At 36.1% G+C, this 27,817-nt stretch overlaps 1 protein-coding gene across 1 annotated transcript in view; it reads left to right on the top strand.

Moving 5' to 3' along the window:
- The window catches only part of LOC145679516 (aminopeptidase N-like), a 64,708-nt gene that overhangs the window by 21,215 nt on the left and 15,676 nt on the right, over window positions 1–27,817 (top strand). The window contains exons 4-7 of the mRNA XM_081750095.1: window positions 100–286; window positions 9,149–9,305; window positions 15,388–15,653; window positions 25,721–25,946. Of these exons, the coding sequence (XP_081606221.1) occupies window positions 100–286; window positions 9,149–9,305; window positions 15,388–15,653; window positions 25,721–25,946 (836 nt within the window). The remainder of the gene's footprint in view (window positions 1–99; window positions 287–9,148; window positions 9,306–15,387; window positions 15,654–25,720; window positions 25,947–27,817) is intronic.

Raw genomic sequence — 27,817 nt, 5'->3', positions numbered from 1 at the left:
ATAAATTATGTTAAGCGACAATTTATTCAAAACAATTACAATTGATCATGGGTTTATTCAATAACTTGAAATCTATATACTGTAAATCTGCTTCTGCAGGGAAGCAGTACTGTTGTATGATCCGAATGCTACAACGTTGGCTTACAAAGTACGAACAACGGAAGCAATATGTCACAATTTGGTCAATATGTGGTTTGGAAATTTAGTGACAATGAAATCGTGGTCGGATATTTGGCTTAGTGAAGGAATTGCAACCTATTTGACTAAGTTTGTTGTTCTTCCTTTTGTAAGTATTTGTGTTACTATAATTTGTTAAACATTCGTTTAAAACTATATTAGTATTCATTGGTGGTACTGGGGGTATTCACGAGTACTTGAAGTTAAAATATAAATAAATATCATATTTACAGAGATAAAATCGAGATATTCATAAAGATGAAGAATGCTTTACTCACCAAAATGCAAAAGGAAATCAATTAGAGCGAAAATTGTAATTTTTATAAAATATACATATATTTGTTCGAGATTGCCCCAGAGATTGGTAAATACCAAACATACTTTTTAGGAGACCTCCTTCTGAGAAGGCTGGAAATTATATAAAGTTACATTAGAAGACATACTATAATGTTATTTTTTATATCTTTAGTAAACAATGAATTTCATAAAGAACTTATCATAAAGAGAAACATGAACAAACTAATTTATTATCATTTGATTTATTTCAAAGAATGCTACTCATAGGCTTAACAAAAGCTATTCTGGTGACATAAGTAAGAGGTATGAATTTAAGGAAATTGTTATCAACATCATAGAATTAGACTAAGAGCAAAAATCACAAATGAGGCGTTGCTTGGCAAAGTGGTGTAAGTCAGTTCTGAGACATTGTGAGATGCTGAGGCTTTTTATTAGAATCGGTAGAGATAAAGCGGACAAAATAGAGTTTTGGTGCTGTCATCTTTTTCGCTTATGGCCTGGTCTTTTAACTCTGTCATACACCACTTTGCCATCCAACGGTTCAAATGTATTCATTAGCTCATTGTTTCCAAAAACCGCAATCTTTATGAATTCCATTGTTACATTTGGAATTCCACTCTGGGGTAATAAAGAACCTTTTGTGTGGCATTGCCCGGTAAGACATTTTATTGTGAAAGTTGAATGCATTACGGCCAATGTTATTTCACAGAACTAGTGCTGAAGCAGCACATAATAATGTTGCATGATATGTAACAGTCTAGCTATAATAGATGACAGACTTAGCTCGGTCAGAATGTATACCAAAATTATAAGATAATCGAAATATATATATATATATATATATATATATATATATATATATATATATATATATATATATATATATATTATTGATGCTAATCCGCCCAATCGACTTTCACTGATATGTGAACCACGGGTTTTCAAGTCTCTTCAATAGAGTGTAGCGCTATAGACTGATTTGTAAGGAGGATTATTCGACCCAAGTTGTATTATCCCAGTCTTCTATTGTTAATTGCATACACTTTATATTTCAAGAAGAAATTGTTACTGCTTTGTAGCTAAACAGTTAGTATTCTTGTGTTAGGTATGAAGACCTGTATTAAAATTTTGATGCGAAAACATACGGATGAATTGTAACTGAAAAGCCGAAAAGTCATTGACGTAAAATATGTAAGTTTCCTTTCGTATTGTGACGTATAGGAGTCTTACATGATATTCAAAAGTGAAGGTTATCTCAGTTGCAGCCTTAAACCTACACGAATAGGGCAGAGAAATGTATTCAGTTCTAAGAACGCTGAATGTATATGTGTATGAATCAATCTTGGTGCCCAATAAGGCTTCTCCTCTTTGGAGATTAATATTGAAACCATAAATTCTAATACATTTCTACCACTTCAGGTTTAAGTAGAGCTTAAAGTCAGAAACTAGAACAGTGAAATAATGAAATGAATCTTACTGTTTTACGCTATAACGGCTAGGCTAAATGAGACGTCGATGTTGAAAAATGAGTGAAATGGTGGTACGAAGAAAATGGGAGGACCCCGAGAAAACTATGCATACAGTGTTTGTCCACCACAAAACTCACTTGACCAGAGCTGAGATCGAACCAAGTAACTGATGCACCAGAGGTGAATGCACTAACACTGAGCCTCCGCGACTCCAAGTAGAACACTGAATTAATTTCAGAAACAATATCCATCAGTCTATTACTGAGCTTGTTTACTGCATAAAGATAAATAGTGAAATCGGGAGTGGTAAAATTTCCCATTTGCAGTTAGAATACAAGGGAATGGACTAGATGTTGAAGCTACTGTATAAATTTATGTTGAATTAGTTTCTAGATACCTGCTAACAATTTTGCTCTAGAAACATTAACATTGATTTGGGAAGCTGCAATATATTTCAACAAATTCTTGGTCAGATCTTAGCTTTAACCTATTATTGTATTGGTAAATCTATATTAGATATTGTTTCTCGCTATCTATTACCGTTTATTTATAGGTCAATATTTGAAACTGAAAGCTATCGTAATTATTTTACCACTTTCAGTTTTGGTAGATGGCATCTGTTCCTCAAACATTAAATTAATATATATATATATATGTATATATATATATATATATATATATATATATATATATATATATATATATATATATAAACTGGATGTTGTGACAGGAAATACTACACATGTCATTCCCGGCTACAACAGGCTTGTCTATGTATGAGATTGAGCTAATTCTGGAAACACTAAGTTGTTGCAAAATAAATATACCTCTTTATGAAGGATCGATATTAAAAACCTAAATAGTAATTTTCTACCGCTTCAGGTAGAAAATACGAAATACATATTCCCTCATTTTACGTCTACAATCTTTGTATACAGTTTGATTCACTTTGGTTAACTTTTTGCCTTTCTGTCGTCAACAATCAAAATTTTGGATGGGGTCTTTTCCACCCTAAATCCATTTTTCCTCAGAAAATAAACAAAACGTATTCGTTTATCTTTTGCGCATTGTCACTATACAAAATTTTGTTGCAATTCTTCATGTCCTTTACACACATCTGACATACGGTTATTAGCACGTTTGATAATTCGTGATCAAAGGTTTTGAGGAGTTCATGCCGCATCTAACCATATTTTTCAGGAAAATGCGAAACCCGCATTCCCTCATTTTACGTCTACTATATCTGTGCACAATTCCGTTCACTTCGGTCCACTTGTTTTTGCCTTTCGAACAACTTCCAACATTTTGGGTGGGGCTTTTGCGCCATAAATCCGTTTTTCTTCAGAAAATAAAAAAACACGAATTCGTATGTTTTATTTGTAGTATCTACCTGCCAAATTTGATCAAAGTCGGAGTGTTACGATTGGGAAGTGTTACTATAGTCCTGACTGGTAGAAATCAGCAGTAAGATGAAATCTATAGTAAAGTTTGAAATACTGCAAGTCAGCGCGATCCAGCCAAGAGTCGGGTTCAGCGCAAGAACTAGCGCTTTGCTAGATTAGTATCAATTGCCTTAATGTTTACTTTGGGGAAGGATGCTCATTGCGGGCCATGAATGCGCTGCTTTTTTCATAGGAGTCCAAACTAGCTAGCCCGACACTCATGAGGTAGGCATTGGCGCTCAGCCGGGCTGCGGCTGAATAATTGAGCATGAGGCTGAGAGAGCCAGAGCCTCAATGAAATAAGGAAGCGCGAGTCCGACTGATCGTGAGCCAAGTCGAGGAAAGTTAATGCGAGACTGAGTAAAGGCGATCCTAAGTGAGCGCAACCTCAGTTCAGAGAAGTGAGCGGGAGTACCAGTGAACGCGACCCCACTTAGGATTATTGAGCGCTAGCCCACTCGAGAGATATTGAGTGCGAGCTTGTGTGAGCGCGAGCCCAGTTTGGGGAAATGATTGTGAACTCGAGCCCGAGTAAGTGTGAGCTCAGTAGAGAGAAATGAAAGTGAGCCCGAGTAAGCGCGAGCCCAGTTAAGAATAGTGAGTTCAAGCTCGTGTGAGTCCAACCCCGAGTGAGTACGAACCCAGTCAAGAGAGGTGAGTGCGAGCCCCATTGAGGTAAGTGATCGCAAGCCCTAGTGAGGACGGGACTAGTTGAAAGAAGTGAGTTCGAGCGCGAGCGTGTTTAGAGCAAAATGATCATCTATTGACCATGGGAAAATGTCCATTGGCTGTTTTCGCTCACGCGGTATTTGCATGCGCTGTTTTTGTCCTTGCGCGGTTTTTGTTTATACGCTGTTTTTGTCCACGCAGTATTTCCATGTGCTGTTTTTGTCCTTGCGCTGTTTTTGTCCATGCGCTGCTTTTGCTCTTGAACTGTTTTTGTCCATACACTGTTTTTGTCCTTATATCTATTTAACTAGAAACAGTGAATTTTTATACCTGAAACACAGTAAAGACATTTGGGTTGTCAAACTTAAGGGACTTTTGCTGTAATTGTTCTTGATTCATCTTTCCTAAGGCTGTCTATTGTGGAAGTGGTTCTCAATCTAATTCCTATCTTGACCCGCTCGTGTGAGTGCAAGCCCGAGTGACTACGAGCCCAGTAGAGAGAAGTGAGTGCGAGCCCAAGTGACTAGGAGCGCGAGTGATTGCGAGAACAGTCGAGGGAAGTGGTCGGAATCGCGAGCCGAATTGATGTAAGTGATCGCTTGCCCGAGTGAGCACGAGCCCAGTTGAAAGAAGTGGGCTCGAGCGCGAGCGAGCCTAGTGCAAAATCTTCACATATGTTTTTTTTCCATAGGCTGTTTTCGCTCACACGGTATTTGAATGCGCTGTTTTTGTCCTTGCGGGGGTTTTGTTAATGCGCTGCTTTTGTCCACGCTGTATTTGTATGCGCTGAGTTTGTCCACGTGGTATTTGCATGCTGCTTTTGTGCACGCGGTATTTGCATGCCCTGTTTTTGTCTTTGCGCGGTTTTTGTCCATACGCTGTTAGTGTCCACTCAGTATTTTTGTATGCGCTGTTTTTGTCCTTGTGCGGTTTTTGTCCATGCGCTGCTTTTGTGCACGGGATATTGGCATGCGCTATTTTTGTCCTTGCGCGGTTTTAGTCCATGCAATGTTTTTCTCCTTGCGCTGTTTTGACCGGATACCCCATCAACTTCTGTGCCCCTTCAGCCAGCGATGCCAACTTCAAAACATCATTACGATAACTTGTGGAACAAACCCTGTAGAATAAGTGCGAAATGAAAAGTTTTATATTCTGTTCGCGTTTTTGTTTCGTCTCAGAAATATCGAAGATTATTTCCAAAAACAGTGAAGACATGTACCATGCGCGGTAAGAATGCAATGAAAGATAAACTAAGGGAAAAAAAGGTTTTGTTATTTCACGTACGACAACTTTCTTTGTGTAATTGTCGGCGTTCAGGATCACCATCGGACTTTGATGAAAACTGTTCATATGCTTTAACTCACATTTAACCATGTCAGCGAATCTGAGAATTAGCAAATGTGATGAACTATTACTAGTCAACCATAGTGTACCATATATACTGCACGTCTTCCGTGAAAGAACAGAAGTCGGCGGGATGCTGTTTATGCTTCTTTGCTTGGTCGTGATTGGTTAGCTCGTATTTAATTGCAATCATTTGTCCACAATGGTGACAAGAATAGTAGCTTTATTTCAACACCAAAATGAGAAGGAAAAGGCTGAAACGTATCAGAAAAACAACACTCGTATGGGAGTTAGTGACTATTCACAGAATATGATGATGTAAGTCTCGTGGGACAAGGATGGAGTACAGTACTACGAATTTGCTTCCCAGGGATGTTATTACTACTGATCATGCATTTTATTATCAATAACCTAGATAGTTTGATGACGCAAATTACAAGAAAGTGTAAGCGATAGTACAACGGGATAATGGACGTCCATACTTGATTGAGGGATTATTCCAGACACTTATTTTTTTCTTATTTCATGGAGTTTACATACTCAAAAGTTTCACCTTTTACGCTCTCAGTCCAACAATCTTCAATGGAAATTCCTGTTATAACAAAAAACACCTTCTTCAAGATTTGCGTGATGACTTTCTAAACTCTCCAAACTGGGAAATATATAGGAAATGGGTCATGGAGATCCGAAACTCTCGAAAATGCCAACTTTTCTGTATATTTAGTCTGATTTTAGTTAACCTTCGAGTAGTCGCGCCGCGGTCAAAAGCACCGCAGGGAAATTATGTTTGATCGTGTGTCCATTCTGTTTGTTCGACAGACTCCTCTGTCTAGCTAATCTTCCCTCTCATCTTCTCGAACATTCCTGCTCAATCACTCCGTTATCCGTTGTTTAGTTTAACTACTAGTGGTTGGTTAGTGATTCTGCGGTGCTTTCCACCGCGCGCGACTAACCGTGTAATGTTTTTTCCTCAGTGTTTCGCTTTACATGTGACCTTTGCTTTGGAGATGTTTTAAGCTTTATAAACATAAATATTATTTTAATGGACGGAAGAGAGGTCGACAGAATTAACAAACTGATACCAAGTGTGAAAAAAGAGAAAATTAGAAATGAACAGCTTAAAACGACTGAGGGAAATGTTAGTAATGGACTATTTGGATAAATCAGCCGAGATGATCTCGTGGAAGCTTTGTCTGAGGAAGATCATAACAAATATATATGTTCTACCAGACGACACGACACCAGGCACAGGCTTCGAGACAAAGACACGAGACGACACCAGCATCTCATGTTTGCGACGAGACTGTTTCACGCGACGAGATGAGACAACACCAAAGGTTTCGTCTCATGGCCACATTAACTATATATAGGTAACCATATTATGGGTATATAGGTAACTATGTATAGGTGACCTATGATTTTGGCACGTTTCTTTGAAGCATAGATGCCTGCATCACACTGAATGTGTTCCAATAGACCAGGACCATAGACCTGATAGTGTATCCTTACGCTTTCTTAATGCTATGTTACTGTTGTGTAACATCGATGACTTACAGTACTTGATATCACTATGCCCCGAATATGGTGACTATTAACGATAACTATATGACTTATACACAGGTATAATCGAAATGTATGACTGAGAAGCCAGACAGAATGCGTAACTAGAGGCGGGTGTCCGGGGGCAGACCACCCTAACATCTTCTCACCTCCTTTGCTTGAAAACGCTCACCTTTGAGTCTAGTTTTTTTCTTGCGTTATGTTATCTGTCATGTAGTTCAAACTAAGGAAGAGAAAAATATATCGCAGTCTTCACGTTTTCGAGATATGCGCATGCCCACAATTATTTGCGCATTATGCACAGCTCTGCACAGGTGCAGACAATTCGTTTTAATTCTGTTTTAAAGGTATTATGTATCTATTATGGCTTGCAAAGTTTTCTTGTTTTCCCTGGAGCCGTTGTCGAGATACCACGACAAATGTCGTCTTTAATGAATCGTCTGTATCTCAGAAACTACAGCTTCTTAGACAAATTGCCGCTAGTTACATTAGTTTTGCAAAGTGTCCTATTAGTCTACAAAGTTTAATCAAAATCGGTTGTTGTGGCCCAAACACGTTATGGATGTGTCACAGGCTCTTTCCGGATTTACATTCTTTATAGAGAGTAGGACAGTGAAACAGGAGACAGTAAGGAGAGATTGGAACTTGCTGCTGTAGAAGAGTTAGAATGAGATTTCTTGTCTTCTCGCCATGTATATAGCCCCATGTTTAGTAACAATGCAACAGTGGACATATGAACACCGCTCTCTCACTGTTTAACAGTATTATCAGACTGGTGAGATTTTAGTGCGGATTAAGCACGCTTACCTCAATCATTTCAATGCTCCACGTAGCTGTTTCTACTATTTATACATGCAATAAGGACATGAATAACCAATTTGGAGAACAAATCAACAAATGAAAATAAGGGAGTGCAAATCGAACAGCGCTATCTTTAGGAAACATAGAAACAGTTAGGGAGGCATTTCGAGATGTTCTTATCGATAGGTCTGGTGGCACGCTATCTCTCGGAATAAGTTAAAGTCTGTGCGAAGGATACATAAGCGCTCATGACAACTGAACTTTGACCCTTACCCACCTCAGAGTTCAGTAACTCAATTTCTAGTTGTTCCTTGCGTACTCAACTTATTACCATCAGTAGGGCATCTGATTTCCTACTTTTCACTGTTGGACGTCCAATTGAACATCACAGTGTTTCGAGATTTTAGAATTTAGATGTTGTATGGTTTTCTCTGTTTTCTGAGTTTTATCAATCTTTCCCTTCCAACTTTACTAATGCCATTAATCGTCATTTCTTTATCTTTCTTCTTCCAAACCTCTGGTAGATAGTCTCTTCTGAGTGTTAGAAGCCTGGAACTAACCAACTCTGACACACTGAATGATCCTCAATAGACTAGGTTGCATGCAGAACCTGGGAACCAGATTCTTGATCGTCTGTCCAGGACCGGGCCTGCGAGATATGAGGGGCAGTTCCCACTATTTCTTTTAATTTTCATACTTCAGCACGATCTCAACTATCACTCCTACTAGATGCACATTGTACAGACTTTGAAAAGTCGAGATTATGGATATTGCAGATGCTTTTGTTAGAAAATAATGCGCATTGTTTAATGGGGAGAGGTTTAGCAGCGAGTCTATTTCTTCCCGTCACAGTTTTGTCAGGAAATAGTGAACCAAATAAATAAAGACGAAAGTCTGATGTGTTTCAGATGCATGAGTGATGAAGCTCATTTCTACTTCTACCAGTATATAAATAGGTACAAATGTTGTGGTTTGTATGATCTGAATCCTACAGAGATTTACGAAAAGCATCTCCATTCTAAAACAAAACGTTACTTATGGTACTATGTAATGTCCTTATTAGGAATAGTAAGTTTCTAGCTTAAAACGTGAGAAAGATAATGAAGTGATGGATAATGCTGGACTCTGCATCAAGATGGTACAGGTTTTAGTTTCACTTCACCCATTTTCCTGAACTCCTCATCGTATTGTTCCAGAAAGATTTTGCTATGAGCCGAACGGGAAGAATTTTCATAAATGATACAAGTGTTTTATTAACTGTGTCATTTGCTTGAATGGGGATGAATGTGTTGTCCACAAACTCACGTTGAAAATAATTTCATGTTAGTTATCATCCTTACACAGTATAAAACAAAGCTTGTCTCAGTTATACTGTATTATATTTTTCAGATAGAACCCAAGTGGGACCTGGAGGATTACAATGTTCTGATGGTAAGAATGGCAGCTATGGATGTAGATTCGTTTAGAAGTTCACATGAAATATTAGTTTATATAGGCCACCATCGAGAAATTCCTCAAGTGTTTGACGATATTACTTACAATAAAGGTAAACATATTAGTACATTAATTTATAATGACAAATTTAGTACACAGTGAAAACGGATATTTTAAATAAACATAAAGGACCTTATACAGAGTCATCCCGACAATGTGATTAGTGTCGTACCAACAAGTTCGACTAACATATGTTTCCTGCAGTAGTCAGGCCTTTAGTATGACGCTAATTATATGTTAGAACGACTCTGCATAAGGCACTATTATTTTATGCTACTCTACTTGTGTTAGAGTTTGACACATTGCAAGTGTTACTTTAACTCTATTGGATTTTGGAGTAAATTGTTAAAATAGAACTAGGTAAATCTACTGCTTAACATTTTGTTTATGGGTTGAATTATACAGACAATTGTTACATGGTCATCGAAAACAGATAGAAGTACTTACACTAATGTTAATTTTCTCAAAAAATTCATACGCTCACAAAACTATTTACGTGAGAGATTACAGTAAACATTATTTGTTGTTCGTTACGTAGTACAAATACCAAATTTACCATGCACAACTTTGGTAGTACCAAAAAATAACTTATAAAAATTCTCAGTGTCTGTTACTAAGTATGGTACTTAATATCCATCTAAGGCAATCAGCATACTAAAAGCTATTGTATAGCCCTATTTATCTGATACAGAGGAGTTTGAGGCAGAAGTCATTATTCTGAACAAATGAAAAGTTTGGCTGCGTCGGTGAAGAATAATACAGTATCCCAAGTGCCGATACTAGTACCTCCGGAGCATTCGTTCACCATGCAAGCTAACACGTGAGACATTACGAAAAACACAAAGTACATTTTGAAAGAACCAAATGGCATTCTTCTACGACCCTTCGTTTATTCAACTAGCTATTTAACTATACCTTAGTGTTAGTTTCTCGTTACTCAGCACCAGCTCTTTGTCAAAACGGTAACATCGGTTTCTGTTAATCGCAACACCGAATAAGCTAAAATTTTAGTCATACTGGACCAAGTGTTTTGTTTAAAATTTAATTGTATTATCATCTTATGATGTGCACTTTTAGCTGACCAGTGTTAATAGACAATAAACTAGGCTCGAAACTGAAAGAAACATTAGATAAAGTTACAATCTAACCAATGTAGAACAAGTAGTAAATTTGGGAATATTAAATTGAGAGTACTAAATTTATAGAGAGATAAATTATGTGATATCATATCAAGTCAATCTTACTAGAACGTATTTTAGGTTGGATAACAGCTCAACAATTCTTAGTTTTTACCTAAATTATGAATTATTATACAGCGATACCATTACTGTTCCGAATGACTTAGTTTGCTATGTTGAACAGTTATTTTCGTAAAATTTAATCTAATAGTATAGTGTAAAGGACTAGCAAGGTAAAAGTTTTGTAGAAAACCGAAGGACTTGTAGCATAGTGATATCGTACATAACTGCCAAACGGCAGACCCGAGTTCGAGTCTCGACATGTCCGTTTCCTTCCTTCTTCAAATTTTGTTGTTTATATAATTGTTATTGTAATAATATTGTTGCTTCATTATTAATATTGTTGTTATTAATAATTGTTCCAAACAGATATCAATTTACGGATTCAGACTGTTTTACGTAAGTTATTGTGATATAAAATAAAACGTGACTTGTGCAAACACTACGCTTAAGCTTTGTAAGAGTTGCGACTCCTAATTATTCACTGCTAGCTGAGTTGTATCTGACTGTAAACAAAACCTGGTGCAAAGTAGTAGAGAAGGAAATATGATGGTCATGACGAAATGGAATACGAGATTTCATCGTACTTAACACGTTTCATGTTCTCTACATACCGAAAAAAAATACTTTTGAATATTCATTTGTTCCTCCCAATTTAATGTCCTCACTTCCTTATAAATTATACCGTTTAACGAATAGGCACCAAGATTTTCTTGGAGACTCTCTAGAAAGTTTTTAGTATCCCAAAAATAAAGGTAGTTATGAAGAATGAACATTAAAAAGTAAGGATTTCTCGAAAACGAATTCAAGGCTTTTCTTCACATTTCTTGTACTAATATTTCATTAAAAACCCTATACTGTGGTATACGTTATTTTTGTGGAAAAAATCTTCAAATATTCGAGTAGTATTTTATTCGTAGCTCCGAGTTGTTTTCAGATGATTTTGTCAAAATGATTGAGATGGTTTTATTCAATTTACATAAATATAAATTTCATTAATATCCTGATAATTATAGTGTTTTTACTAGGAAAAGTTTCTTAAAAGCAACTTAAATAATTTTGTTTACATTTCATAAATAAATTATTTGTCAATTTTCTGACAATATTAAGTTGTCTTGTAAAAATGTCCGCGAAAGTATATTATTCTAGGGGGAGAGGTGTAATCTATCGAACAATTTCCTTCAAAACCAACTAAGACGAATTTGTTCACATTTCACAAATTAATGTTTCAAAAATACATCTTTAATGCTTAGAAAAACTTATATGAAAATATGTAGTATGGATAGTTTACTCTTCGGGATGAGTGTTGTTTTCTGCCTTCCTCACTCAAGTACGACTTATGCAATTTTGTTCATATTTCATAGTAAATATTTAGTTAAAAACCATAACAAATGACATGGAATTTCTCAAGAAATACACAAGTGATAGTTAACTTTTGAAAGTGAGTTTTCCACGCACATAGTTCTTCGAAAATGACTTATAAAGTTCATATTTCATAAGAGAATATTTCGTTTTTTTTTTCTACAACTGCAACCTAACGCGATTTCATATAAGGAATAGAAGCTGGAAAATTTATACGATGACCCGTACCTTTTAGTAATTTTCCTAGAAGTAGTGTAACAATTCAACTTGTTTTCACTCCATTTCTTAATTTCAATTGTGGATAGTTGAAAATCCACAACAGCCTCACGAAACTCCAAAATCTTGAAGACCTCGTTTGCCTACTAAATAATCTGCCTTCTTAGAGTGTTATATTGTTCACTATTACTGTTTTATTAATAAAAAGCAGGAAATAGGAAGTGAAGAACTAAGAAAGATTTTTAAACATGTGAATGATTATTGTTTTCCACATTTTACTCTGGCAGAAAAAAAAACTACATGTACAACAGTATGTGCTTATTCTAATCGAAGGTAGGTTTTATCAAATAATCTGGTGTACGTGGGAGGTACCACTAAGGTATTCTAGCAGATTTGATATAGCTGGTTCTTTTCAATGCATTTTAATCAGTTAAATAGAAAACTAGAAATTATAGCTTAAGTCAGGAAATAGATAGAGAGTTTAAGAGGATATATTACATATATAATAATTTAGTTATTACGATCTTCTTATACCGTATAGTCATTTACGTGACCACATCAAGTAACGCTACTTCGATATAAGGCACTTTGATTTCTTATTATATTAAAAAAAAACCTTAGATTTGATTAGGTAAGTAATATGGGAAAGTTTTTTGACGTATATTTTCATATATTATACAATTTGGATATCACATTTTTTAAAATTAAAAATTGTAGCACCATGAAACATCCCGTGCAATTTTAAATAATTCTAAAATAACTCAGCTTATAATATATATATATATATATGTGTGCGTGTGTGTGTATCGGGTGTTGCAAAATAAGTGTTACAACTCTTGGAAAGTGATTCCTGCCACTGAGGCAAGAAAAAAAGTTCTGTTGAACTTTCGGCTATCGGACATAGTTTCAGATCTACAAGGTGCCGAAAGCGTGGGAAAATGACTTTCGGACGCCAATAGTTCGGGAACTATCCAACGTAAAGAGGGCGGGTAAAAAATTCACTGAAGAAGTCATACCTGCTGTATTGAATTTTGCATGTTTCACAATCCTACCATGCACGCGCAAGGGATTCCCGAAAAGAATGTAGGGAGTCCCGGATAATCTGCCAAATGAAAATTGGTCTAAATGCATATGAATTGATAGGGTTTCTACCAGATAACAATAATTCGTTTGTATTAAGTCCATATATGGAACAAATACAAAATGACGGACACCTTCATGCCCGTTGTGTGTGGTTGCATAATCGCCAGGTACGGATGCTGGCCAACAGTGAAGTTCTGAGTATTAAGTGTAGCGAATTTGAACTCAAATGCTCTAGAAAGACACCTCGAGTGTCGGTAGAGCACAACAGATGAAGCAGGGTGATTCACATGTGTGGAAACACGTAATGAAAAATGCCCAGAAATGCACTCATACTCAGTAAGCGTGAGTTCAAAGCGTCGGAAATGTAAGGATTATCGTCAAGAACGTCAAAGCCATATCTCCAATAATATTCCCTCAAACCGACGCAATATGATGTGTAAGGTTGCATACCAATAAGGATGCAACAACTGAGGCCAAGTTGAAATTGTGCAAGGGGACTCACTAAGAAACTGGGTAAACTAAATGAATGTCTCTAGTGAGATCGGATGATCGATATTGAAATGTGGCTAATGTGTGTGTTGATATCGACATATAGCTAATGGACAAATGTGAACATGTGCCACTACTGCTGGGACACCGTTCCACGTGGGAAAAATAGGAAAATAACTACTCGGGTCTTGAATCTGAGGCCGTGGGCTCCCAGTAGGATTGGAAACTGCGACCACGCGAGAGAAAGCGAGCGCTCTAGCCCTGAGGCTCAAAGGAGGCTGACTTTCTCTGTATTCATTTCTTTAAGGAGTACCCACTTTGTTTGGCAAGCGCTCTTGTACAACCTCCCGACATGCTTGTGTGTTTCATTTTGTTACTCCTACTGCACAGTTGTAAACAATCAGAGGTTTAAGACGTTTCTTCCTATTTCTCATGTCGTTTTATTTTTCATATCTATGGTGTTCCAGCTGTAGTGTTACCTGTGCCAAATTGGTTCATTTTCGTCTTTGTCTTGGCATTTGCACTGTGTGTAAGATACACATTTCTGGAGGTATTTTTCTATATTTCGAGTACGTCATATGTCCCAGAGGACGTTGGACGTGATACAAGTTTGTTATTTTCACGCTCTATCAGAATTTAAACCATCGATTAAGAGATTTCTTTTCCTATGTGTCGACTGTGGGACAATGTCCCAAATAAAGAGGGACATTGATACAATCGTGTTGTAGTTACGTTCTACCAAAAAGTGCACCAGATGTAATAGCAGAATGTACAACATTATTTTCCTAGTTTTCGCACGTGAGACGGTGTTCTAGCAGTAGTGGCACATGTTCACATTTGTCCATTAGCTACATGTCGATATCAACACACACATTGGGCACATTTCAATATCAATCATGCGATCTCACTAGAGACATTCATTTAGTTTACCCAGTTTCTTAGTGAGTCCCCTTGCACAATTTCAACTTGGCCTCAGTTGTTGCATCCTTATTGGTATGCAACCTTACATATCATATTGCGTCGATTTGAGGGAATATTACTTGTGAATTGGCTTTCATGTTCTTGACACTAATCCTTACATTTCCGATGCTTTGAACTCACGCTTACTGAGTATGAGTGCATTTCTGGGCATTTTTCATTACGTGTTTCAACACATGTGAATCACCCTGCTTCATCTTTTGTGTTCCACCGACACTCCAGATGTCCTTCTAGAGCATTTGAGTTCAAATTCGCTACACTTAATACTCAGAACTTCACTGTTGGCCAGCATCCGTACCTGGCGATTATGCAATCACACACAACGGGCATGAAGGTGTCCGACATTTTGTATTTGTTCCATATATGGACTTAATACAAACGAATTATTGTTACCTGGTAGAAACCCTATCAATTCATATCCATTTAGAATAATTTTCATTTGGCAGATTATCCGGGACTCCCTACGTTTCTTTGGGGAATCCCTTGCGCGTGCATGGTAGGATTGTGAAACATGCAAAATTCAATACAGCAGGTATGACTTCTTCAGTGAATTTTTTACCCGCCCTCTTTACGTTGGATAGTTCCCGAACTATTGGCGTCCGAAAGTCATTTTCCCACGCTTTCGGCACCTTGTAGATCTGAAACTATGTTCGATAGCCAAAAGTTCAAGAGAACTTTTTTCTTGGCTCAGTGGTAGGAGTCACCTCCCAAGAGTTGTAACACTTATTTTGCAACACCCGATATATATATTTGTTTCTTCTTATTAAGGGAGCCTGCTTTTCCGTATGCTCAGCAGTATTTTGGAGGAGAAGACATTTCGTGAAGGTTTAGGAAAATATCTAGACGAAAAGAAATATGAAGTTGCTCAAACGGATGATCTATGGGATTCTTTAACGGATCAAGCTCGGGATAATGGCGTTTTTAGCCAATTTAATACAGTAAAAGAAACGATGGGCAAGTGGACTATGCAGATGGGATATCCAAAACTTACCGTCAGAATTAGACCTCCAAACACAGTTGTCGTACTTAATCAGGTAAGCACCTCTTAATATTACTATTACTAATAGAATATTAATATTAATCAACTTTGTTCTGGAGTATGGCATAAGGAAAATAAAAAAACAGCAACCAGCGCTTAGAGCTGAATAGTATTCACCTGGTTATAAGGTATGCTGATGATATAAATATAATAGGAAATGATAGGAGAATAATAGAAAGAAATGCAGAAGTCTTATTAAACGCTTGCAGTGACATGAGCTTGGAAGGAAATACGGAGAAAACTAAATACATGGAAGTTTCTCGGGATCGTTAATTATGGATGCATTACAATATTGTTATTGTTAATTATGTATCATTTTGTATCATTAATATTGTTAATTATGGATGCATTACAATATCAAATAATATTTTCGACAAGGCGAATACTTTCAAATACCTAGAATCAATATTAACAGACCAAAAATATATTCAGAAGAACTTAAATGTAGACTAAAAGCAGGGAATTCGTGTTATTATTCAGTTCAAAATCTTTTGTCGTCGCGAAATCTGTCGAGCAATTTGAAGCTTAAAAAATATAAAACGATAATCTTGCCTATTGTTCTATATGGTTGCGAAACATGGTCACTTACTGTGAGGGAAGAACAGTGACAAAGTATTTGAGAAAAGAACCTGAAACGAATATTCGGAACTTAGAGGGACAGGAATAGGAAACGGTGGAAACTTCATAACGGGGAATTGCACAATTTATGCTGCGCACGAAGTATTATTAGGGTTATCAAGTTTAGGAGGCTCAAGTGGGCTGGTCATGTAGCTAGAATGGAAGAAAGTAGGAACGCTTTCAAAGTTTTAACTAGAAATCCAAACGGAAAACGACCATTAGGAAGATCTAGGCTCAGATGAGAGGACAACATTAAGGTGGATCTCGCAAAAATAGGAATACAAAGTAGAAATGGGATAGAAGTCAATGGAGAGCTTTTGTGAACGCGGTATTCAACCTCCATAGGCCATAGCGAAAGAGAGACAGAGAGAGAGAGAGAATACAATATCAAAGCAAAAGCAACAGTGTTTTATGAGAAAGCAATTAAAGGAAGAAATTCTTATCGAGCACTATTTTCTCGCTATTTTAACAGTAGTAAGGGCATATAATTGTAAGCAAAATGCTGACAGTAATAGGGCCTCTTCTGTATCCACTAGTTCCTGAATCGCCCCAGAACAGAAGATAATCTCATCTGTTTATTACCAGAACCTCATGATATGGCATCCAGTGCAATTCATGTTGATGTTCATCTTTATTTTACCCCTTTTTCCTATATACTCATGACCCGTTGCTGTTATCTGAACTTTGATTTTGGTCACACTGTACTAGGTATATTTTCTATATAATTCTTTTGCACTTTGTTATTCTTTAATAAGTACAAGAACTTGTGATTTAGATTTCACACTAGATCACCCTGGTCGCTTTCTCCTGTTTCTTATATGATTATTATTTGTTGAAAATAAATTGTAAGATAACTAAATACGATCCAGTGGCGTAACTTCAAGCTCCAACACTCCCTCACAACCCTTAGTTATGCGCTGCTATTTTCTATATATGTTGCGAGCGATTATATATATATATATATATATATATATATATATATATTGCGCTCCTGGAGTTCGTGCAAGCCTCCCCAACACCGCGGGGGTTGCGGGGGTGCAATTTACGTCTATGTTTATACCGGTATATCATTTACCAACAAAACTCAATACTACGTGAGTAAATATGTAATTAATGGTGTAATATTGCATAATGGCGAACAGATTTAAGATATGGGTACAGTGTTTGTCAGAAATGGATTGCTTTCTGTTAAAAGGGCCTATGTAACAACTTTCAGAATTTTAACTTTTTTAGAGAAATGAATACTTTAGAGGTAGATGTAACGATTTTAAAAAGACATGAGTTTCTTGAAACGTGTTATAAACACAAGCCATTTTTCTTTTTATCGTAAACCAAACAGTCTCTTAAGAAAACAGTTTTTGTTATTACCCAACAACTTTATTTTATTGCACATACGCCCTTTTATCAAAAAGCGATTCAAATCTGACAATTAGCTATCATATTAATGATATAATTTAAGGGGCTAGAAGAGAAGTAGGGTTTATTTGAAACAATGTCCTGAGTTTAAAAATTCCAGTTCATATGTATATTTATACAAGATATTTGCAAGATCACATAGTTTGATGTAGTTATTTGGAATTATGTATGTATTACATTAGCAAACAAAATTGAGTCAGTAGAAAAAATGTTTTATCAGGCTACTATGCAGTGTAATGAAGATATTATTACTCATGTAGCTATGAATACTAGAATCAATTTTGGGGATTACAGGCATTACGTGACAGGAGAAAAGTTCTTGAAAGAAATTTTATTCAGAAAAAAAAACTAGACAATAGATGTCATAGTGAATATTGCTTACATTATATAGGAATAAAGGTACTAATTTATAATATGAGTAATTAATCAACATTAGTTCACTTGAATCCTAAATCTGTACTTTTAAGAAGAATGACCAACTCTGTTAGTTTAATTTGATACATCTATTTTACTTAGTACAGAAGCATAAATTTTAAAGTTCGACAAACATTATTTGTAGTATTTTTAACGATGTATCTGATGTGAGACTAAAAGTATTTCATATTAATTTGACAAAGAATTATTATTTAAACCGATACTATTTTCATTTTCTCATTTTTTTATTTTTTTTTCAGTAGGTAGAATACATTGTATGTCATTTGTGTTTATTTTTGTCTTATAAGGTGTATTTTTGCCATTATGCTATTTATGCACAGAAACAAACATTATTATTATTATTATTATTATTATTATTATTATTACTATTATTATTATTATTATTCCTGACATGATATATATTAATATTTACTATTTATACCAGGGGTAAAAATGGATCTGAAGAGGTAGAGGGACTCATGACGTCACGCCGTACCCATAACTATCTTTGCCTTTTGTAATTTTGAAAAAAGTGGTGAGTCGTCATAGATATTTTCCGCAAATGAGATAATGGTATTCCCTCACGTTTCCCCTCACTTTTATCCGCGATTCATGTGCATATTATGAATTTGAATTTCATGAATAAACTCCAAGATCCACTGCTATTTCATGGTCTTCACAATCTCAACAACGCACTTTACCGAAGAAAGAGCAAAACTCTTTAACCAAGTAGACGGCACTTAGCAAAATAGTTGAGTAATTAGTGTATCATAGCGTAATTTATGGAATGGGAGCGAGAAATCTTAGGGTGGTGGCCCCGTAAAAAAGTAGCAGTACAGTAGACTCAGGGATATCCGGGTCGCGACTATCCAGCTTCTGTACTATCCGGCCTAGTTTTATTTTATCGTAATTAAATGAGGAAGGAAAAGCATTGCGTTGGCAACATTACCAAGGCATTGGAAGCGGGCGTCTGTTACGATCCTACAACGTGTCGTGTGTAAAAAACAAGTTATGAAAGGAAAAGAGACACTCGAAACTTCTAAACAAAGTAAACCCGCTACGATACGTCAACGTCAACGCAGCGGTTTGCTGCTTGTTCATTGATCATTGTTCTGTTAGTGTGCAGTGTATCTTAATACAGTATTCATAAATTGTTCTTGAGGTACGCTTAATGTTGTTCTTTTTTAAGTGTGCTGTAGCGAAGATTTGAAAACGGGTGATAAACGAAAAAAAAAGTCGCAGTGACTATTAGTGGGGTGCGCTATGTCTGAAATGACGCATTCATGTACTTTTCTTGTTAAAATTGAACTAACATTTGATTTTTGTCCTTTAGGTGATGCTTTAAAATTCGGACACGGTTGCCATTTTTTCGTTCATCCGAATCCAATATGGCGGCTATTAAAGATGGCCGCCTTCGCGAATGCACAACGTTGTCTTTAAAAGCCTATATCTACCAAACTAATTGACCAATCTTCATGCAACGAACACCAAAAGACGTACAAAATAATAAAGGTTTAGAAATTGAGAAGATTTATTACTTATAAATGCAAATAGTGACGTGAGAAATAATTTTATTTCAAATTTGGCACAATTTATGATGTATTCTCTTTATATTTTTGTAAATAACAAGTAAACAGAAAATAATTGAGATCAACGTTGTGTACCTTTTAAAAGAGCAATAAATTGTCTTTAAATTGTCATGTATATCATTCAGTTTGGTTAAGAAACAACAAAATTATAACAAATTAATATTTCCTTTTTTCTTGATTTTTTCCATATGAGTAAAGGGATACCGAGATGTATAGGAAAATTAACCATGAATCCATGACCTACTCTCCAAGAGAAGTAGTTTGATATGTCGCATGCTATACACTGACAGATACCCCTATTAGCGCACCTGAAGTGTATCACCATTTATATAAAACTTCTATAAAGTTCCAGAAATAGCCATAAAATTCTAGTGGAAAGTCCTAGGAGGCTCTAGAGGCTTCCATGGCATTTTATTAAAACGTTCTAGAACTTTCTGTACTTTTTCTAACATTATAGGACTTTCTAGAACTTACCCAAACATTCGAGAACTTACCCGAAAGTACAAGAACATTTTAGAACTTTCTTGAAAATTATAGAATGTTCTGGACTTTCTCGAACATTCTAGAACTTTCCGTTAAAACTCAATGGAAGTTTCTGGAACTTTCTAGTATTCGGACAAAGTATATAAGTGCAGCGAAACGTTGAACTACTCACAGTTAGCATGGGAAACCGTCCGGTTACTTGCCGAATTTCAATTGCAACGTAAGTATTGTATCTTATCACTTGCTTTAAGTTACCTTTAGTCCTCTTGTGACTTACTCTTTGTTTCTAAAGTGTTTTCCCAATTCTTCCTTGTATTTTCAGAAATGAAACTGTGTAATTAACTTACAAGATGGAGTCATTAAATCCGAAAGAACTTAATTATTATTTCTGTATCGTGTGCCAGGATCAGAAAAGAGGAGACCTAACTCGAAATCCATCTCTTGAGTCACTAGTAAAGCTAATAACAATTGTAGTGGACAGAAGTAAATTTGGTGAAATTCAGTATTCAGGGGTCGCATCTTTTCTTAAACCGTTATCTCCTGAGCATTTGCAGGAAAAGGCAGCTACGAGGTATGCTACTCTAGTTCACAAAGGACACTATGATAAATCGAAACGGAGATATTAGGAGGCTTTAAAACATGGATCCATAGTGCCTACGGTTGCGAAAAGAGGACGTCCATCGAAATTAACAGTGAATAGTGCAAGTTCGGAGACAAGAGTGGATGCTCCAAGTTGAACAAGTTCTTCTACCTTTACATTTGACAAAAACAAATGAATATTTTGCCAAAAGGCTGAGGGTGAACTTCATTTACTGCAGACGTCGTCCATGGGGCAAAAAACTAAGAACGTTGTCGAAAATAGTTCTGATAAATTGAAGTGCCGCCATCGCATCTTGTTGAACGAACCCGAAGACGCAATTGCATATGACATGAAATACCACTTAAAATGCTTGGTGTATGCTAAAAGAGGAAAATCTTTATCAGAACCACATGAAACTGGATTGTTAACATCTTCGGCAGACGTTTCGGCAGACAACGAATTACTAAATATCTTGCCATGCACATTTTATCCGGATAAAGATGCTATAATAAGTATGCGGGATGTCAATACAACTTATCTTCTCTCTGAGAACAGTGGAAAGGTAGTTGATGGCAACTACAAGCGTAATCTGAAATCACAAATACAGAAGAAGTTACCAAATGTGAACTTTGTCCGTCCATCACAAATGAAAGTTCCTGAGAATTCTGGGCTTCTAATACGATTGAAATGGACATTTATAGCTTCGAAAACATTTCTCATGCTGACGCAACTGCAGTCGTGACGAAAATAATTCGTGACGAAATCCTTACCAGTGAACACTGGAAATTTGATGGATCTTTTGACGGGTGCAGCTCTTCGGCAATTCTCCAAAAGTTCATTCGTTGGCTGATACAAGACTGTAAGTCAGAGATTCAGACAACACGACGAGTTGAAGAAGTTAATAAAGCCGTGAACAACTTATACAAATTTTTTGTCGCTAGCTATAGATCTGATCTTGTGCAATAACAAGGACATTGTGTGGATTATATCATCATGTGCATGCATAGCAATTTCAACCACATGTGATTCACAAGAAGAAAATGAACGTTGTGGGTGAAAACCTGTTGTGTAGTTCATGATTCCTTGGACATCGTACAAGTCTGTTAAAACAAATAGAATTGTTTTTACAATATTTTACATGATTGAACTAATAAAAAGGGAAACATGAGCAGGACGTAGGAATAGAGGATAATTTATTACATGTGCTTGGACGTCTCAATTCGGTTGTCAGAGGTAAAAGCGATAACTGGAGTACCAATTTTCGCTCATCAGAAACATCATCCACGGATCAATATAATAGGTGCTTACCGGGTGTAAGCGAGAACAATGTTTTCGCTATGGGAGCCATTTTGATGGCCTCCACATTGGATTCGGCCAACTTGTCAAACTGGGACCACTTCAATTCCCCTTTCGTCGTATCATAATATCAACTCATCCAAGTGGAAAGATTCCAGCAAAGTGACTCTTTGGTAATTTTATTACTCTTAGCCCCCTCTATCCATGTGGGAAAATCAAGAAAAAAAAGGAAATATTAATTTCTATAGTTTCGTTGTTTCTTAACCAAACTGAATAATATACATGGCAATTTAAAGACAATTTATTACTCTTTTAAAAGATACACAACGTTGTTCCCAATTGTTTTTCGTTTACTTGTTATTTAAAGAACATAGAAAGAAAACGAATCATAAAATGTGCAGAATTTGAAATAAAATTGTTTCTCATGTTATTAATTGCATTGATAAGTAATAATTCTTGTCAATTTTTAAATCTTTATTATTCTGTACGCCGTTTGGTATTCGTTGCATGAAGATTGGTCAATTAGTTTGGGAGTATGTGCATTCGCGAAGGCGGCCATCTTTGATAGCCGTCATATTGGATTCGGATAAACGTAAAAAATGACAACCGTGTCAAAATTTCAAAGCATCACCGAAAGAATAAAAACCAAGTGTTAGTTCAATTTTTTTTACAAGAAATGCACACGGGATTACACAATATCCCCCCACTATATGAAGGAGACTATTCATAGAACTCCGGTCTATCCGGGTTTTCTCTTACCCGGCCTGCCCTTCCGTCACATTAGGCCTGATATTCGGAAGTCTACTTTAATTACAATATAATACTTAGTTCTTTCTGCGATAGTAGTTTAGGCCGAGTAAAGCTATACGGGACGTGGACTTATAGTTTAAGGAGGAACCAAAAACACCTAAACCCTCTTCCATCTGGAATAGAGCTCCGATTCACTTGCAGCAAAGGTTCACACGCTAGCTATTAGAACAGCGAGCAAGGTTTAATTCTTATCTACAACGAAAATTAGTTTTAATTATAATACTGAATTGTTATTGAAAACTAAAGGAATTTTAATTATAATACTTCTTTGTTATTTCCATAAAAAAGTAGCTTAATTAAAAATACTTAGCTGTTATTTAGAACAAAAGGTATCATTAATAGTACAAGATCCGGCAGAGAAAACCGACGGTTTTCAAATTGAAATTATGATTAAAATGATTATTCATATATGATTTCCCTTTTAGTAATTAAGGTATAACGCAAAATGTTTTGCTTAAAACAATTATGAAACAAGCACGCCTATTTTTTTTAATTATACTACCTGAATCTGCGCTCTCTACACAGGGCATCATTCACATATGAGAATGAATCTTCTTGTTACTCCTCATAATATTTGTACATATTCCTTTACAGACACAAGTGAAGGACGTCTTGATAAAAATGGGCAAAGGGTATCATAAATGGGAAATTTTTTTCAGTATCTCCCACCATTTGTAAGATTTGAGCCTACTTCCGGTTCGAGCTTATAATTCATGTATGATCAACGTTTTCTTTCTTCTTGTATATAGTATGTAATAAGCAAATATATTACATACACGATTAATTATAATGTCAGTGATATATGGTGTTCATTGGGGAAAACACTCCAAACAATAAAGATTCATCTTAGACTGGAGAAATGGTTATCCTTCGTTTTCGATTATCATTTGGCCATGAAACAAACGCTGGAGAGATATACTAACAATGTATACAAATGTGTGATGTTGGAATATATAACTCGTAGGATATGATGCTTTACTTTTCTAAATTTCAATACTTCCAGTGTACTCCTAAAATGTAATAAAGACATAACGGCCACAAAATTTGCAATTGATCAGTGAAAACAGCATATTTCTAGAGCTTTTGGTTTCCGAGAGATAATCGTCAAAAGAATTGGTCACCAACATATAAACGTCTACGATCATATAACTTTTCTTGACCACAAACATATAAGCGTAGCATTTTAATATATAGGTTTTTCAAATGATTTCCTTCAGTGATTTAGTTGGAAAAGTATTTAGTGGAACGGCTATGCACATTTCTTAGGAGCCAATTTGTTACTGAAATGCAAAATTTTCTAATACAAATATTTTCCAGGACGGCATTTCGGACAGTTCATGTACAACGAAATTACTGATTTCCTTAATATTACTGATTTCCCTGAAGGACTGTCCTTTACCTCCCAAACTTTTCCCCGAAAGTTTGTAACGCATAACAGTATGGTGTTGGGGCTTGAAACACTGTGTGTCATTTCGATAAATATTGAATTCCGACGAAATGCATACTGAATAAAAATCACCCAATCATTGTTTTTATTGAAAAGAAAGAAAGAAAGGGAAGAAACTTCCCACGATGAATGTTTGTTGTAATGGTGACCAATGCTTCATGACGACATATATGATTTCTATTGGCTAGAATGTCACAGTCAACTTCAACAGTCACGCTTGTACAGAATTGATCTTAATAAATCAATAAATAAAAATATAAAGAAGTCTTTCAGTTACGTTAATTCCTCAAAGCATAACAGGCGACGGTGCGACATCTTGCAGAAAGAAAATGTGGACCGCAGAAAGATTGGCTAACTTTTGAACGAAAATTACTGCCTCAGGAAGATGTCTGCGGTTACCGAAAGATTTCCTTCTCCGTAAATAAAACACGATTCATAACAATTCAACGTTTGACAGTCATAGTAATATATCGATAAACTTGAAAGGCACGAAATGGAGAAGTAAGCGATACGTATAGTCGCCAATACGAGCGCTACAGTCTCCAGTGCTACAGTGCATGCAGTTGAATTGAGAGCCAAGCAGACAGGTGTCCGGTGGCGGGATGCTTGCTGAATCATTACGTACTGCTTGGTAATGGTGACGTCGTGGTTTCAACGTGGGTGTGATCCTTAGAAAAAAAGGACTACCTCAGGACGATTTGTGAAAGTTCGGGATATTATGACTAATCGCCCTGCAGCCAGTGATTTTTCGTTTCAAAAGATTGACACAACTGATACGTTTTCTTACGTCCAGTTACATGGACCCTCACTGGTTACTGGAGAAAAGGAAAATCGTTAAAAATGGGCTTATGTCAGAAATATTATAGTCAATACTACAGCCATTCAAGCTTATTTCTGAAGAAAATTAATGTCTAAAGGGGTAACATTCAAAATTTTAAGGATTCAAGAAGACCTACATGATTCGTCGTCACCTCACAGTTTAATCAAAATAGCTTTTGACAGAAAATATTTACGAAGCAGTGCAACTATTTTTCTGACTGACTCACATATTTTTCAGTAAATAAGGTATGGCATATTTCCAGCTAATTGTTCCTACCGTGCTCGTGGGTTTTCTCGGGGTTCTCCCGTTTCCTCCCACTTTCTTCACTCCACCATTTCACTTATCTCTCATAATCACCGTCTCCTTTAGCCTAACCGGCATAACCGTGGGACGTAAAACTCAAAGATTTCATTTCATTTATAATTGTTCCTAGCAAAACGCTTTCAGTTAAAGTTAATTGTAAAATAGAAGATCATATGTAAAATAAGCAGTCTGGCAACAATTTTTCAATTTGAAAATAATCTGAATTTTTCTGCTGTCCCTGTAATTCTTAATTTTTGTTTACTATTTGTTCATATTACTTTTTCAGGTAAAATTTCTGAAGATTGATGACAGAGAGTTTACATGCAATAACTTTACGTTTGATAACTCGAATTGGGAGATTCCTATAACTTACACTACCGAAGACGAACCGGATTTCAACACAACAAGGGAAAAATCTTCTCCATTGGCCTCTACATCATATTTGCACTCTGCTCTCCCGCAAAACTTTTCTGAGGAACAGAAATGGTATATATTGAACATACGCGGAATAGGTAATATTTTCAACAAGTATAACATAACTGTTTTATATAGTTGTTAATTGTTTATAAATATGAATTTATATTAAGTCAAGCCATTAACATAACAAAGGCTTTGATTTTAAACTAAGAAACAGAATCGATCTGATATTTTGCTATAAAATTTGCCTTACAAACAGATTAAACTACAACCTTTTTGGTAATCTCTTTAAAGTACAGTAACATTTTACACCTTAACAAGCGTAGTTGATCCTGTGTGTATTTACCAATCAAAAAACACCGACTCTATCCCCGATGTTGACAGGGTTTACTGCATTTTCCATTCTACTTTGGACTTGCGTTTTAAAACGTCCCAGAGTTTCATGCGCTCATTGTAAAATGGGTACTAAGAGAAATCTGGGGGCTAGAAGTGAGCGGAGAGTGATGCAGACTACATCATCACCAATATAATCGAAATCATTCAAACGAGAAGTCGTCTGCAGACCGTCTACGCTAATTTCTAACCGATAATACATGTATAGAACGATTTTAGACTCAAACCAACAAATATAGGCTGAACTATGAATTAAAATTTCAAATGCGAAAAGCTATTGATTTATTGGGATGCTGAGATTGACATTTCCGACTGATATGTGACACTTTCAGAGGGAAAAAGAATTGAAACAACCATTATATATGTGTGGTCAAAGTAATCCAAGGCTGCTTATTTTAACATATCCACAATTTGCCGTAGTACGGTCCCGACGCACTTCCATGTATTTAGTTTTCTCTGCATTTGCTTCTAAACCCAAGTCCCTGCAAGCGTTTAATAAGATCTTTGCACTTCTTTCTATGGTTCTCCTATCATCCGCTATTAAATTTACATCATCAGCATATGCCATAACCTGGTGAATACCGTTCAACTGTAGGCCCTGGTTGCTATCTGATTTTCCTAATAACGTATTCCAGAACGAAGTTAAATAATAATGGCGACAACACATCTCCTTGTTTCAGGCCATTTTCGACGTGAAAGCCCGTGGACAAAAATTTTCCTACCCGGACTTTACTTTGGGATTCATTTAAACATATCTTAATTAATCTAATTAGCTTTCTCGGTATTCCAAGTTCTGTAAGAACGTTGTATAATGTTTCTCTCCTAACTGAGTCGTATCCCTTTCTAAAATCAATAAATAGTTGATGTACCGGGGTATTGTATTCCCACTTCTTTTCGAGTATTTGGCGAATGGTAAATATTTGGTCGATAGTTGATCGATTTTGTCTAAATCCGCACTGATAACCTCCAATAATTTCATCTGCGTATGGGGTCAATCTTGCTAATAGAATATTTAAAAGGATTTTATAGAATGATGACAGAAGAGAAATGCCTCGACAATTATTACAGTCCGTTTTGTCGCCTTTCTTGTGAATTGGAACAATGATTGATTCTTTCTATTCTTGTGGCAATTCTTCCTCGTTACAGATAAGGAGAATGAGTTTGTATATCTTGTTCCACAATATTTCGCCTCCAGCTAAACTTAACGAAAATTAATTGAAATTTCATCTATACCCGGAGATTTGTGTTTCTTTAATTTTTTTTATAGCGGTTTCTACTTCTTTTCGGTTGGGTTCTGAAATATACGGTTCTGCGGAGTGTATCTTCTTTTCTCCCGGCACACTATTTTTTGGTTGCATGTTAAGCAAATCGTCAAAGAAATATTTCCATCTATTTAAGATGCTATCCGTATCAGTGAGATCTGTACCGTCAGATTTCTTTAATATATAAGCACGAGGTTGATAGCCTTTCTTAAATTCGTTGATTCCCTTATACATGTCCCGGATGTTTTTATTTTTACTATTATCTTCAAGTTCCTTAATTTTAGCTTTCAAAAAATTGCGTTTCTTTGTTC

This window comes from Thermobia domestica, chromosome 2 (assembly GCF_964235325.1).
Source record: "Thermobia domestica chromosome 2, izTheDome1.hap1.1, whole genome shotgun sequence".
Lineage (NCBI taxonomy): Eukaryota > Metazoa > Arthropoda > Insecta > Zygentoma > Lepismatidae > Thermobia > Thermobia domestica.
Note: the sequence above shows the minus strand (reverse complement) of the source record. Positions and strands in the feature narration are given on the sequence as shown.